Source organism: Lacerta agilis, chromosome 3 (genome assembly GCF_009819535.1).
Source record: "Lacerta agilis isolate rLacAgi1 chromosome 3, rLacAgi1.pri, whole genome shotgun sequence".
Taxonomy (NCBI): domain Eukaryota; kingdom Metazoa; phylum Chordata; class Lepidosauria; order Squamata; family Lacertidae; genus Lacerta; species Lacerta agilis.
In genome coordinates, this window is record NC_046314.1 from 21000438 (window position 1) to 21016324 (window position 15887).

General features: G+C 40.6%; 1 protein-coding gene across 1 annotated transcript in view; it reads left to right on the forward strand.

The window, feature by feature from the left end:
* The window catches only part of CSMD1 (CUB and Sushi multiple domains 1), a 930570-nt gene that overhangs the window by 460746 nt on the left and 453937 nt on the right, over nucleotides 1-15887 (forward strand). Inside the window, exon 4 of the mRNA XM_033142996.1 lies at nucleotides 3648-3842. Coding sequence (XP_032998887.1) covers nucleotides 3648-3842 — 195 coding nt within the window. The remainder of the gene's footprint in view (nucleotides 1-3647; nucleotides 3843-15887) is intronic.

Below are 15887 nucleotides of genomic sequence, written 5' to 3' on the forward strand. Positions count from 1 at the left end.
CTTGAAGCAGAGGCCTATGTTAACACCAGTCTTGTAGTACGACGGCTAACAAACTTGACATTGAATCTGGAAATCTGTTTAATCTATCTGCCTTGCAGTCTGAAGAAAGCCATTCCTCAAGCCTTCATGAGTAGTGTATTATATATCATTCATTCCTATTTTCATTATTTGGGTTCTGACTGACACAAGTCTTACTACAGAAGACAAGAGAGCACCTGTTTTGCAGGCAGAAGGCTCTGGGTTCAGGTCCTGCTATTCTGCTTTGTTTCTCAGCAGTAAACTTGTGGACCTAAGACGTGTGCAAGCTTCATCTATCTTGCAGTCATACCTACTTGAGTGCCACTTTGAGTATTATAGCAGCTATGCAGCAACCAAAAGGATGAGGCACCTCTATATATGGCCAGCTGATGGGCGAGGCATCCTGGCTCAGAATTTTAGACTGCCATCAAAGGGCAGCAAAAGGAAGTTTATTATTTTTTCCCAACCAAGATTGTAGGAGGTTCCACTTGGTTTGTATCCTCTGTCTCAGGCAACAAAATATCTTGGGCCACCTCTCCTTGTGCATCTGCATGGCTGAGCCTTTGATAATACAAGAAGATGCTTTCAGTGATTCAAGCCAGTGTTCATATCTCATGTCTATACCCATCGCTCATGACGGAAGTGCAAAACAAACAAACAGTTGGAACAAGCTGGATTGCTTTATGCCCAAGGGGACAATGTTACATATAGAAAATAGACAGTGACTGAGTATAGACACATTTTTTTAAAAGCTATATAAACAATAATATTGACCAAGCAACTACAAGTGGCCGTCCAGATGTTGCTGGACTCATATCAGCCCCAAACAGTACAGTGGTACCTCAGGTTACAGGCGCTTCAGGTTACATACTCCGCTAACCCAGAAATAACGCTTAAGGTTAAGAACTTTGCTTCGGGATAAGAACAGAAATCTTGCTCTGGTGGTGCAGCAGCAGTGGGAGGCCCCATTACCTAAAGTGGTGCTTCAGGTTAAGAACAGTTTCAGGTTAAGAACGGACCTCCGGAACGAATTAAGTTCTTTACCCGAGGTACCACTCTATTGTCAATGGTAAGGGATGGTAGAAATTATAGTCCAACAACATCTGGAGGGTCACAGGTCCCCCATCCCTGATATAAAGCAAAGGAGGCATAAGCTGTGTGTTCCAGTAAGACCAGATTTAACTACGTGTCAGCCAACAGTGTCACACTAGATCAGTGGTGGCGAACCTATGGCACACATGCCAGAGAGGGTACTCAGAGCCCTCTCTGTGGGCATGTGCGCCATTGCCCCAGCAGGGCCGTAGCTTCCGTGCCAGGGGTCGGGTGGGGAGGAGGAGGAGGAGGAGGAGGAGGGCTCGTGTGTGCCACTCAAAGCCTGCGGCACCAGGGCCTGGTGAGCGAGCGTGGGGCTGAGCAGGCATTGACTTTTGATGCACCAGAGCCTCCTGCCAGTCTGTTTTTCCTACTCAGGAGTAAGCCGCCTTGAGTTCAGCAGGGCTTATCTCCCAGGTCAGTAAGCATATAAAGAGGGCAACCTAAGGAGGGGCTGCTGGGTTTACATGTTCGCTGGGCTTTCCCGCAGAAGCCAACAGAGAAATTCATTCCGTGGGGGCTGCGATCAAACAGCAGCCAAAGAAACGGCAGAATATAGTAATAGTAATAATAATAATAATAATTATACCCTGCCCATCTGGCTGTGTTTATTTATTTATATGTGTGCACACAGACAATCATTTTTATCTCATATTAAAAATTGGGAGAGGGTGGCTCCTAGTACAGTCCTCCAGTGTACACTAGTGGCCAAAATTGTGGAACCTTCTGGAAAAAATGTATTTCCAAGGTTTGATGGCTCATAACACCACTTTGTTTTAGAGTAATACCAGTGCTTTTTTTCCAGTAGGGACGCAGGGGGACTCATACCCCTAAATATTTTGTGAATTTAATGGAAGTAAAAATTCACTGTATTTATTTTCCCCAATTTGAACTGTATTTATTTTTCCCCTGTGGTGATTTTCTTGAGTCAAAATGAGAGCAACCCTAAACATTGTTTTAGAAAAAAAAGCACTGAGTTATACCATAAAGTTATATATCAATGGAAAGATAGTTTAATGAAGAATGTAATGCTATAACCTTTATGAAGGATTATTTATTACAACAGCAGTCATAAAGAAGAAACATGAAACACACAGAAAAAATGAGATACACAGGTTAAATTGCCATGTTGGCACTTTGTGATAAATAAGTGGGTTTTGGGTTGCAGTTTGGGCACTTGGTCTCTAAAAGGTTCACCATCACTGCACTAGAGCTAATATTATCCAAATGGTTATTTCTTGCAAGTAGGTTTCATAGAATAAAGATTCTGCTACTGGTTGCAGTTACTGCGTAAGATTCACACACACACTCAATGCTATGGTAAATGTAGGATCAGTATTCAGGCAGACTCTGTGGCTGCAATTGAAGCCAAAATTAAGTACCCTTAAATCCATTGACTTGAGCTGGCTTCCTCAGTCAATTGATTAAAATTTCATTGCTTTCAATACAAGTTAAACACATTATATATTTGTGCCAGATTAATCATTGGCTGTGTCTAGTACCCAAGGCAAACCATTTCAGAGCTATTATTAGCACCTCTTGCCAGATTTATCACTCAAGAAATTATGCAATGCAAGGTTTTGGGGTGGGGAAAAGAAATCAGTGTCCCTGCACCGGGATGAGAAGCACTTTGCCGCAGTTTATTTTGGTGGCAGGGTGTGTTTCAGTTCCACCTTACCGACACAATTCTGCGTGGCTATGTAGTGGTTATCTGTGTCCTCAATGGTATTGTGTCCAATGTGTTTCATATTCACCACTCCCACCCATTACAAACCTGTGTCTGGTTGGACAAATAGGTTGTTAATGCTGTAGTTTTGCAGGGCTGCTGTAACTGCTCAGTTGCTATTGTTTATGCTGCTGCTGTTGTTGTTGTTTAGAGAATCATGTCTCTACTCTCCTTGGAAACAGGGGTGCCAACTATAGGGGTCACATACACTGGGCACCCATAACCTGGGGCTCAAGTTGGCTCCCCTGCTTGGAAAGGAGCTGAACATTACCAAAATTCAGACTCTTCAAGGAAATGTATTATGGCGTTGTTTTTTCCATACCCTGAACTTGCTCCTGGTGCCACATCTAATTGCAAATACTGAAATCTTCTGAAAATTTTAGACTATGTATAGTACAGTGTGTTGCTTTCCTGTGGCACATTGGAAAGGATAGTTCTCTGAGTTCCTTGGAAGCAGATCTATATTTCTAGTAATAATCAAATAAGGAGCTGAACAGAATACTATTACACTGCTTCACACAATTTATGCTGCAATCCTAAATGCATTTTCTTGAGATTTAGATGTCTGGTGATACCACCCTAAATTTCTATACAAAATTGTATTTATCTGATATATTGAATGTTTATTTCCTAAGGAACAGTGATTCATTACGCTAAGGAACAATTTATTTGCTCTAAGTGAAAGCAGAGAAACAAAAAAGTTATGTATATGTATACTTATTGCACAATGAAGTCTCAGCCAATTAAATGCTATTTGCTTTTATTCTGTACATTCTACCTTAATAAAAAATCTATTCCTTTTCTTCATCAGTGCTGCCTAGCCATACATGCGGCAATCCTGGGGAAATACCAAAAGGAGTTCTTCATGGCACAAGATTCAATATTGGAGATAAGATTCGGTACAGCTGCATGTCCAGCTATATCCTCGAAGGCCATGCTATGTTGACATGTATCATGAGTCCTGGAAATGGAGCATCATGGGATTTTCCAGTTCCATTTTGCAGAGGTAAGATTTCTAGCATGAACCTTGTGAAACCTATTGTGAAATCATGATCTGAAATGAATGTGTTATTCGTAGAATGGCCAAACAAATGTCCAAAAGAAAAAGAAAAAGAAAAAGTTCCAAGTTTGTTGATGTGGTCTGGGATGAGCCAAGACTTCATATTGCATTGGTCCCATGGCAAAGAAGAATTGCTGAAAATAGACTGGGATTTTCTCTGCTGAGCAAGGTTGAAAATTGGGAAATGCTTTCCAGCATTGACTGAGTCTGAGGGCTGCGTGTGGCTGGCTTTCACAGGAAATCAGTCTTCCCTCTAGTCCGCTCCCTAAACCATGCTCCCAAGATTCCCTGCAATTGGCTACAACTGTGGGCAACCTCCAGCAGCCAGCACAGCGGCTGGCAGAGGAAGTGATGTCACACAAGGAGGACAGACACACAAGGAGGACATGAGTGTTACAGACTTTTTCCAGCTAATATACTTCAAACTACTCACACACTGCTTTTTTCTTTCTTTTGGCTAATCTACCTAAATATTTTTAGACAGCCAAAATCCCTCCACAGTGAGTTCATTTAAAAATGTTATTAAACTTAGCTAATGGTACCATTTATTTCAGCCACTTAGGACTGCCATGACAAACTAATATGTGCACCTAGGTATATTACATATTCTGTGCAACATATGAGAGGAAACAACAATTTTCTTTCAAACTGTGTGCATATTAGAGTCATATGGTGTGTGTGGACTGGGACCAACAGCATTTCACTATGGATTCTTACGGATTTCTAGTTAACATACAGTCCAATATTGTTTCCGTTTCATAGTTTATTGGATACTACATCAGTCCACGCATAACTTTATTTATATGCTGCATTTCCACAGTTCAAACCATGCTCGAGGCAGATTGTCACATGAAAAAAATTACAACATAACAAAAGTAGTCATAAATATTTTAAAAATACAAACCGAACAATTCCCACATAAATCCCAAGCTCTAAAATAAAGATACAGAATCAGAAACAACCCCCAACAGCAGAAGCCTCCAAAAAACACCCCAGCCCCAGAGTCTGTTCAGCAGATTCAGTTTTTTGTAGCTGGAGTCAGTCAGGGCCCAACTCTTGCAAGCCAAGTAGGGAAGGTCTGCAAGGCAGGGAGCAGGTCTTCCAGGATTTACAGCCAGGATGGCTACCAGTAGTAGGTGTCTGAATCAACTGCAAGTGCACCTTATAATTCTGTAGTACGTGAATCCTCGCTGTAGCTTGATTCCAGTATCACTTACACTGATAAAAGCATGGTGGCTATGGAGATCATTATTAGATGAGATCTTAGGGTTCTTAATCAAGAAACTATCCTACCGAAAATAGTTGAAGAAATCAGTTCACTCCTAGAGTTACAATCATTTGTAGGATTACCATTATTGGGGCAGCACAATTCATTAACATCGATCAGAATCAGCTGGTTTCAATCTGGTACTCTGAGTGTGTCTCTGTGTGAGAAATCAATTCCAAGTTTAAACATTGATTTGACAAGTAATATATATAATATCATTCTCTGAACTAAGGAAAGAAATCAGCTCATTGTGAAAACAAAGGAGGTGTCAAACATTATATTACTTAGGATGGGATGTTGTTGTTGTTGTTCAGTCGTTCAGTCGTGTCCGACTCTTCGTGACCCCATGGACCAGAGTACGCCAGGCACGCCTACCCTTCACTGCCTCTCGCAGTTTGGCCAAACTCATGTTAGTAGCTTCAAGAACACTGTCCAACCATCTCATCCTCTGTCATCCCCTTCTCCTTGTGCCCTCCATCTTTCCCAACATCAGGGTCTTTTCTAGGGATTCTTCTCTTCTCATGAGGTGGCCAAAGTACTGGAGCCTCAACTTCAGGATCTGTCCTTCTAGTGAGTACTCAGCGCTGATTTCTTTGAGAATGGATAGGTTTGATCTTCTTGCAGTCCACGGGACTCTCAAGAGTCTCCTCCAGCACCATAATTCAAAAGCATCAATTCTACGGCGATCAGCCTTCTTTATGGTCCAGCTCTCACTTCCGTACATTACTACTGGGAAAACCATAGCTTTAACTATACGGACTTTTGTCGGCAAGGTGATGTCTTTGCTTTTTAAGATGCTGTCTAGGTTTGTCATTGCTTTTCTCCCAAGAAGCAGGCGTCTTCTGATTTCGTGACTGCTGTCACCATCTGCAGTGATCATGGAACCCAAGAAAGTGAAATCTCTCACTGCCTCCATTTCTTCCCCTTCTATTTGCCAGGAGGTGATGGGACCAGTGGCCATGATCTTAGTTTTTTTGATGTTGAGCTTCAGACCATATTTTGCGCTCTCTTCTTTCACCCTCATTAAAAGGTTCTTCAATTCTTCCTCACTTTCTGCCATCAAGGTAGTATCATCAGCATATCTGAGGTTGTTGATATTTTTTCCGGCAATCTTAATTCCGGTTGGGGATTCATCCAGTCCAGCCTTTCGCATGATGTATTCTGCATATAAGTTAAATAAGCAGGGAGACAATATACAGCCTTGTCGTACTCCTTTCCCAATTTTGAACCAATCAGTTGTTCCATATCCAGTTCTAACTGTAGCTTCTTGTCCCACATAGAGATTTCTCAGGAGGCAAATGAGGTGATCCGGCACTCCCATTTCTTTAAGAACTTGCCATAGTTTGCTGTGGTCGACACAGTCAAATGCTTTTGCATAATCAATGAAGCAGAAGTAGATGTTTTTCTGGAACTCTCTGGCTTTCTCCATAATCCAGCGCATGTTTGCAATTTGGTCTCTGGTTCCTCTGCCCCTTCGAAATCCAGCTTGCACTTCTGGGAGTTCTCGGTCCACATACTGCTTAAGCCTGCCTTGTAGAATTTTAAGCATAACCTTGCTAGCGTGTGAAATGAGTGCAATTGTGCGGTAGTTGGAGCATTCTTTGGCACTGCCCTTCTTTGGGATTGGGATGTAGACTGATCTTCTCCAATCCTCTGGCCACTGCTGAGTTTTCCAAACTTGCTGGCATATTGAGTGCAGCACCTTAACAGCATCCTCTTTTAAAATTTTAAATAGTTCAGCTGGAATATCATCACTTCCACTGGCCTTGTTGTTAGCAAGGCTTTCTAAGGCCCATTTGACTTCACTCTCCAGGATGTCTGGCTCAAGGTCAGCAACCACATTTCCTGGGGTGTATGAGACCTCCATATCTTTCTGGTATAATTCCTCTGTGTATTCTTGCCACCTCTTCTTGATGTCTTCTGCTTCTGTTAGGTCCTTTCCACTTTTGTCCTTAATTGTGGTAATCTTTGTACGAAATGTTCCTTTCATATCTCCAATTTTCTTGAATAAATCTCTGGTTTTTCCCATTCTGTTATTTTCCTCTATTTCTTTGCATTGCTCGTTTAGAAAGGCCCTCTTGTCTCTCCTTGCTATTCTTTGGAAATCTGCATTCAATTTCCTGTATCTTTCACGATCTCCTTCGCATTTTGCTTGTCTTCTCTCCCCCGCTATTTGTAAGGCCTCATTGGTCAGCCACTTTGCTTTCTTGCATTTCTTTTTCATTGGGATGGTTTTCGTTGCTGTCTCCTGTATAATGTTACGAGCCTCCATCCACAGTTCTTCAGGTACTCTATCCACCAAATCTAAATCCTTGAACCTGTTCTTCACTTCAACTGTGTATTCATAAGGAATTTGATTTAGATTGAATCTTACTGGCCCAGTGGTTTTTCCTACTTTCTTCAGTTTAAGCTGGAATTTTGCTATAAGAAGCTGATGATCTGAGCCACAGTCAGCTCCAGGTCTTGTTTTTGCTGAGTGTATAGAGCTTCTCCATCTTTGGCTGCAGAGAATATAATCAATCTGATTTCGATGTTGCCCATCTGGTGATGTCCATGTGTAGAGTCGTCTCTTGTGTTGTTGGAAAAGAGTGTTTGTGATGACCAGCTTGTTCTCTTGACAGAACTCTATTAGCCTTTGCCCTGCTTCATTTTGATCTCCAAGGCCAAACTTGCCAGTTGTTCCTTTTATCTCTTGACTTCCTACTTTAGCATTCCAATCCCCTATAATGAGAAGAACATCCTTCTTTGGTGTCATTTCTATAAGGTGTTGTAAGTCTTCATAGAATTGATCAATTTCGGTTTCTTCAGCACTGGTAGTTGGTGCATAAACTTGGATTACTGTGATGTTAAAAGGACTGCCTTGGATTCGTATCGAGATCATTCTATCATTTTTGAAGTTGCATCCCAGTACAGCTTTCGCCACTCTTTTGTTGACTATGAGGGCCACTCCATTTCTTTTACGGGATTCCTGCCCACAGTAGTAGATATGATAGTCATCCGAACTGAATTCGCCCATTCCTGTCCATTTTAGTTCACTGATGCCTAGGATGTCAATGTTTATTCTTGCCATCTCATTTTTTACCACATCCAGCTTACCAAGGTTCATGGTTCTTACATTCCAGGTTCCTATGCAATACTTTTCTTTACAGCATTGGACTTTCCTTTCGCTTCCAGGCATATCCGCAACTGAGCGTCCTTTCGGCTTTGGCCCAGCCGCTTCATCAGCTCTGGATCTACTTGTACTTGTCCTCCGCTCTTCCCCAGTAGCAAGTTGGACGCCTTCCGACCTGAGGGGCTCATCTTCCAGCGTCATATCTTTTATATGCCTGTTGTCTTTGTCCATGGAGTTTTCTTGGCAGGGATACTGGAGCGGCTTGCCAGTTCCTTCTCCAGGTGGATCACGTTTGGTCCAAACTCTCCGCTATGACCTGTCCATCTTGACCTGTCCATAGCTTGCCTGAGTAATTCAAGCCCCTTCGCCACGACAAGGCAGTGATCCATGAAGGGGTAGGATGGGATATGAGTAGAGAATATTGAGTGTTGTCTACCTGAGGAGGGGCAAATATGTCAGTTCAGTTTCTCTCAGTTTCTTATTTTTTCAGTATTAAAATATGCTGTCCACGTTTCCAAAGCAATTTGTGATTATTATTTTTTACTCCCTCCTGAAAATTCGCCATCATTTTCATGCTAATTTCTCCTAATAAACACCTTTTTTTGTATTCAGTGTTAACTGATCAACACACTTTTGCAAGACATTTCCCTTGATATAAAACTTCATTGAATGTTATTTTCACTAATATATGCATTTTATGCACTCTTTTTGGTTAAAGAACTGGATTGCAAAAGGATTCAGGGTTTCAGTTCATGTATTTGTTTGAATAATGTGAATTAAAATGCAATCAAAATAAAATTTCGTTCCCATCTCCAAGTCTAGCTAAAATTAAGCACTGAGCAAACATGAGTTCATGCTGCTTTAAGTTTAACTGATTTCAACTGGAAATGAAATTAATGGGCTTAACTCTTGCTGGATCACATAGCTTGCATTGTAATATAGTTCACATATACATACTGAAATCTGAAAAAATGTATAGTATTCTTATAACTCCTTTCTCTGTTAATGTTGCTGATTCATACAAATCAGGATTATTTTGCTTATACTTGAAAATGGTTAACTTTTCAATTATTTCACTTAAAACTATAATAGTTCCTCTTGTTCAGTAATTATAAATGTGCTTGCTAAACAAAACAGAATTGCAATTCAAATTGCCCAAACTGAGAATATTCATTTCCAGGGTGTTATTAGTGTCCTGCAGTGGTTTTCAGTAGGCTTTTTCTCTTGTATATCCAAATTCTCATTAAAAAGAGAATCAATCAGGAGTCCTCCCCTATCCTTAGTCATTTGAAGTCCCCCCCCACACACAGCCTCACCATTACACCACTCCTCCTTTTCTTTTCGTTTTCCATCAATTTTTATTAAAAGTTTTCAACATAAACTACAATTAAAAAATCACACTTAGAAAAGGAAAACAGAAAAAGCAAGAATAAGGAAGGGAAGGGAAGAAAATAAAGAAGAACCAATGCCCTGTGTCAAAATTATTCTACACACAGAAGAGTGAACCCTCCTGGTTCTCACCTGGGAACTTCCACCACTTCTCACAGCCTCCCCCCCTGGGATATCTTCTCTTCCCTGCCCCTCAGACAGGGCCCTTCATCTTCAATTCATTGCTTTCCTTTGTGCATCATCCTTAATCCAATTATGTCTGCCAATTATGTATGTAACGATTATTTATAATGTTCAGAGTATGCACTCCAGAATAATATCCAGCTATTTCCCCATTTGCTAGACAGTGTTTTTACAACCTCCATTCCCAGTCCTCTCACATTCACCAAAAAAAGGTCCAAAATAAGCCCTTCAAACTACAGTCTCTGTAGCAGTCAGCAGGTGCTTCCTAGGTGCTCATGAGAAGACAATGCTTAAAGGTCAATGGAAGCCTTGGAGTAAAGAAAATAATAATAATGTTTCATAAGATGGTCGGCATATTTGTCTTTAGTACCTTAGCTGTAAGAGAGGATACATGTAAAGCTTTCCTTTACTTTTTCTTCAGGCCATATTTGATCTTTCAATTATGAGCATTAGGTTGCCTTTTTCTCAGAGGTAGCAAAAGTCATCTGGATGCACAGATCAATGCCACGGCTAATATGTAATTATCTACATCAGTGCAACAGCTTCCTTTGAACGGTTCCAAATTCTGCGAGTTGACTTGATGAATTGCCAGTTTGGCCCAGATATGTATGATTTAATGATAGCAATGGGATGTTTTAAAATGCCAGTGCAGAGCATATAATTTCAATAAATGGCTAATAAAATACAAACAATAAGCTATGGATGTCTGAGGGCAGAGGTCTTTAGAAGTAGTTGTGATTGCTCTGCTTTTTTGTGTTGCTGAGCTAAGGAACTGGATCACTGTGCATAATTTATTTATTTTTTAAATCCCCGAGAATTATAGAAAGATGACATCTAATAGAGAACCAGTAGTGACTTTGCAGATATTTTTTAATAAGGCTTAGTAAATAATGTATGGCTCATTTGGAGCTGTCTAAAGCTGCAATTTCCTTTAATTGATAAGCCTTATATAATGTGACTGGAAATGACAATATGTCACTTGCAAGAGCTTTATAATATGCCAGTCAAGTTTTTAATTGTATCTCTTCTATTGCTGGTGATAAATTGCAAGGGAATGCAACTGAACGAACAGGAGAGAGGAAATCCTGGCACTTCTAATGACTCCCTCAATGTTTTGTAATGTTCAAAATATGAAACATGTTTCTATCAGTTACATTGCAGTAGTACACCAAAGTAAAATGAATCTTGAAATGTTGTCTCAAACTAGGACCATGCAGCATGAAAAGAGACTGAGCAGAACAGTCATAAGAATCTGAAATCGGGGCCTAAATGGTCCCCAATACTTTTGTGCCTTGAGAGCCTTTAATAAAAATGATATTGGACAAATTTGGTAAACTAGGAAGATTTTATTAATACATTTGCAAATGGGTGGCTGCAGCATGAAGAGCCAGCAACCACAAGGATCAAGAGGTTACACACAAGTTTTAAAGCCTCTAAGTCCCTCTTCCCCCTACCTCACAGAGAAGGCATGGAAAGTACCAACTGGTAACAGCACCCCTATTTCCCTCATCAATCATAATACAAATATGGTAGCTTCCATAGCACATTTTAACCACAAATGTTCCATTGCCATGCTTCACTTTTATCTGACCTTTTGTACAAGTGTCAGTTTAGCAACAGGTGTCAACCACAACATCGTTTGTGGTGCCCGCAAGCAGCAGATCTCTGGTTTTTATTATGTGGTCTACCAAAGCCATTCCAATTTGATGGTGCATGTGCTTCTGCATGTGCATGCATGTGAATTCTGTCTGTCTACAGGGAGGTGAGTGATCTTGGAGAGGGGCAAGAGAAACAAAACAGATGGGTTGGTGTCACAGCATTATGTCAAATTTCCAAATGTTCTAATGTACCTCCAAAGGTTTGCAACCACTGCAGTGATACTCACTTATCAGGGTATATGCCCCATTGGGCTCGGAACTATTTTTGTATAGGAAATAGGATTGCACCATATTATGATTGCAATAGTACAAAGGTTTTGCAAAAGCTGCAATGAGTTTTTATGAACTTAAGTTGTGGTGACCTAGGCCAGAGATGGACAGGATTCTTCAAGTATTCTAAAGTCCACAAGGGAACATACTTGTTACCTGCTGTGTTTCATTTTTCTTCCTGTTAAAATCCAGGATAGGCACTGTGACTTTTAAAAAGGATGACAGCAATAAAACAGTAACAAGATAAAAACGTTAGAATATGCCTCTTTGAGTTCCAAGGTCACTTATGATTTAGTCCAATTCTTGCATTGATGTTGACCTCACTGGAAATCAATATCTCTGTATTAGTTTTGTGCACTGAAGTATTGGCATGTCATTTGTCAAGTTATTTTCTTTGCTGGAGCAGAAGATAACATAAACCGAAGTGCTTGGAACTTGAAAGGCACATCAACCACTTGAATTCTCATCATCAAATGAAATAGTTAAAAGCATTTCCAGACAATATTTGGCACGGTAGATTGTGAATTTCCTTTGTTGTCTTTAGCGCGGTGAGTTGGTGGTGGTGGTGGGGGAACGGCCAGATTTACAATTTGCTAGTTGAATCACCCCCCACCCCTCTCAAATCAGGTCTGTGCTGTGACCAAGCAGTAACCTGTAAAAACAAGGAAAGTAAATGCAGAAAGTACGGAGAAAGCGAAAAAGCAAACTGTAAAATGTAAAGGGAGTTCTTTTTGCCTTGCCACATCCTTTTAGCATGCTGTTGCTTGCAGCAATAAGCACTATAAATAATTTCAGGTAGAGGGATTCTAAGGTGATGTCAGGTTTGCTTTGGTTTTGCACACAGACTGTCTTAATAACCACAGACCTCAGTTCTTTGCATATTTAAGTAGTGCAGGGATAGTCCCGTTTCCCCCCATTTGTACTCGCATTGCTGAGATGAAAAGTGCACAGATGTGCTCTTTAATTGCTCATTTATTTTACGAAGTTTTGATTGGCTTCTAACAGGCTTATCCTAAGGCTCCTTGTGTCATCCCCAAAGAATGCAGGAAAGTGCACAGCAGAACTGTCTGAACATTATGCAGCACACAAGGATTGCAGATATATAGCAATATAAATACAGAAGGTGCTTTATAAAAGACAGCAAGCTATTCTCTGAATGCTTCTTTTAAAAGACAACTATATTTATGGGGCCAAGTGATATTGTCAATGCGCTTCTATTTGGGCAATAGTTCTTTATCACCTTCTGGCTAACATTGAAAAAGTAATATTCTAAAGGGTGTGATGGGGTGCATTTACAGGAATGTTTCAAGAAGATAGCTTTAAAAAAAATCAAGTGAATTGGGCATTTCACTAAATTGCCTGCATCAGAGGCAGAAAGGACAAGTCTTTGAAGCAGAATTTATATTGTTTTTTAAATGTGTCTTGTATGATAGCTCAGACAGTAGAGCATGAGACTCTCTGGGTTATGGGTTCAAGAGCCCCACGTTGGGTCAAAGATTCCTGCATTGCAGTGGATTGGACTAGATGATCGTCCTGGTCCCTTTCAACTTTACAATTCTACGATAAACCAAATTTTGATGTACCACTTTAAAACCCAAAAGGTTGAAAAGGGTGTTTCATACATTCACTTTCCATGTGAGTGAGAAAACACAGGAGAGGATGCACTGGGCAAATAATACTTTATTTCTGGTGAACTTTCAGTCTTCTTGCTGAGTCCCATGGTCCTTGGCAGGACAAAAGACCATGTGCATCATTTGCCACAAATGAGAGCTCTGTGGCATATCTATTGTATTGATGTTAGTTCTCCACTGCCTGCCATCATTCATGCATGAATCTGCACAGAAGCTGTGGTATCTTCTGAACCTCAAGTTCTGTGTTCCACTACCATGGCAGGTGTGATTGGTGGAGACATGAGGCAGGCCCTTTTGGTGGCAGTGTTGTGACACTGTACCTCCGTATCGGGGAGCATTGCAAAATAACAGCGAATATATTAGTGATACTAGCATACAAATATGCATTGCCCTGGGGGGAAATTTGCTTGCAAAAATGTGTTTATTAGGATAAAGTAGCACAAAAATGCTGACAAATTTTCTTGAGGACTTTTTGTGTTTGTGCCAAATTTAGCAAATGCATACAGGCACCTTGTATGTTGAGAACTGAATTTAAGATGGGGGGGGGGAATAAATAAATCAGAAATCCAACCATTCCTACGTGAAGGGCAAGCACAAATTGTATATTGCTATTTTGGGTGCAATGGCAAATTGTAGTTTGTTCCAAAGAGGAAATAAGCCATTGAACTGGAGGAATTCTGTTGAATTTTCACAAGGACTTAAAAAACAACCAAGAATTACAAACTAAAATGCAAATTGTAGTCTGTTCCAACTCTACAGACAGAGACTCTCACCTAAGAGATCTACAGCAAACCTTTTTAGAACTAAAATATCCACCTGATGAAGTTAAACAACAGATCGACAGAGCCAGACTGATACCCAGAGAGAACTTGCTGCAAGACAGACCCAAAAAAGAAAATAACAGAACACCACTAGTCATCACATACAGCTCCCAAGTTAAAACAGTACAACGCATCATCAGAGATCTACAACCTCTCCTAGACAATGACAGTTCTCTTTCTCAAGCTCTGGGAGGAAGACCCTTCATCGCATACAAACAGCCACCCAATCTCAAACAACTCCTCACCCACAATAATACAAAAACAGGACTCAACATGGACACTGGTACCAGAGCCTGCAATGAACCCAGATGCCAACTTTGCTGCCACATAAACCCGGATAACACCATTACTGGTCCCAACAACATCAAACACACCATCTCAGGACTATTTAATTGCTCATCTTCCAACATTGTGTATGCAATCAAATGCCAACAGTGCCCTTCAGCTCTCTATATTGGACAAACAGGCCAAACCCTACGCCAAAGGATAAATGGACATAAATCTGATATCAGGAATCACAAGACAGAGAAACCAGTAGGAGAACACTTCAATCTCCCAGGACATTCTATAAAAGATCTCAAAGTAGCTGTCTTAATACAAAGAAATTTCAGAAATAGACTGGAAAGAGAAGTGGCTGAATTGCAACTAATCACCAAACTTAAAACCATGGAGAAACCTGGTTTGAACAAAGACATTGGATTCTTATCTCATTATACATAACAAAGCCATCTTTAGCCATCTCACCCCTTGCCTTTCCCTGCAAGACTAATTGCAGCCGTTTAGAGTCGTCAACAGGTTTTCCACACTTATCAGCCTATCACCCATTCCCACCACCCTTCTGAGTAATACCCCTCCCCACTCCCCCACTATATTTAAGGATCTGGTGACTTCTGTTTCAGTGTATCTGAAGAAGTGTGCATGCACACGAAAGCTCATACCAGGAACAAACTCAGTTGGTCTCTAAGGTGCTACTAGAAAGAACTTTCGATTTTGTTTTTAAAATGGAAATGTGGAAGACAGAATCTACTATTGGGGGGAGGGACTGAGAGAAACCAAAGTTGACAGATTTGCCCATCGCTACTCCTCTATGCGATGTCAATTGCATGGAGAAACAAATGCCTGAAAAGCACTAATCTGTGGGTAGGATCTGCCTTCTGAATGCACAAGGCAAGCCATTCTTTCTTCTTTTAAAATGTACCTTCCGGAATTGATTCCTCTGTCATGACTTTGATCACAGGCCACCTACCCATGGTGTTTCTCGCAGCCACTTGAATCTAATCCCTTAATTGTTTTGTATTGCACACATCTTCATTAGCTGATAGGTTCCTTGAGCCAGAGACCTTGTCAAGTTCCGTATGCGTATATAAAATGATATTATGAGTATAACCCACAAGGACAACCATGATCAATGTAGGTTAAAATAATACAATGTGTAAAAGTGAAAGGGGCTTTGTCATTACTGGGGGCGGGCGACACAACACCACGTTGTTTGTTCTTGCTGTCGCTTAGTCTTCAGCTACCGTTTTCGCAGGCGACTTAATGAGCTTTTAATTTTTCATGCCACTGAACTGCAGAGAAGACTTCCTTTGCAATTACATAAGTTTTTATACTAATAATACAAGTGCTAATGTAACAATTGTTCCCTTAAAAATGCTTCCTG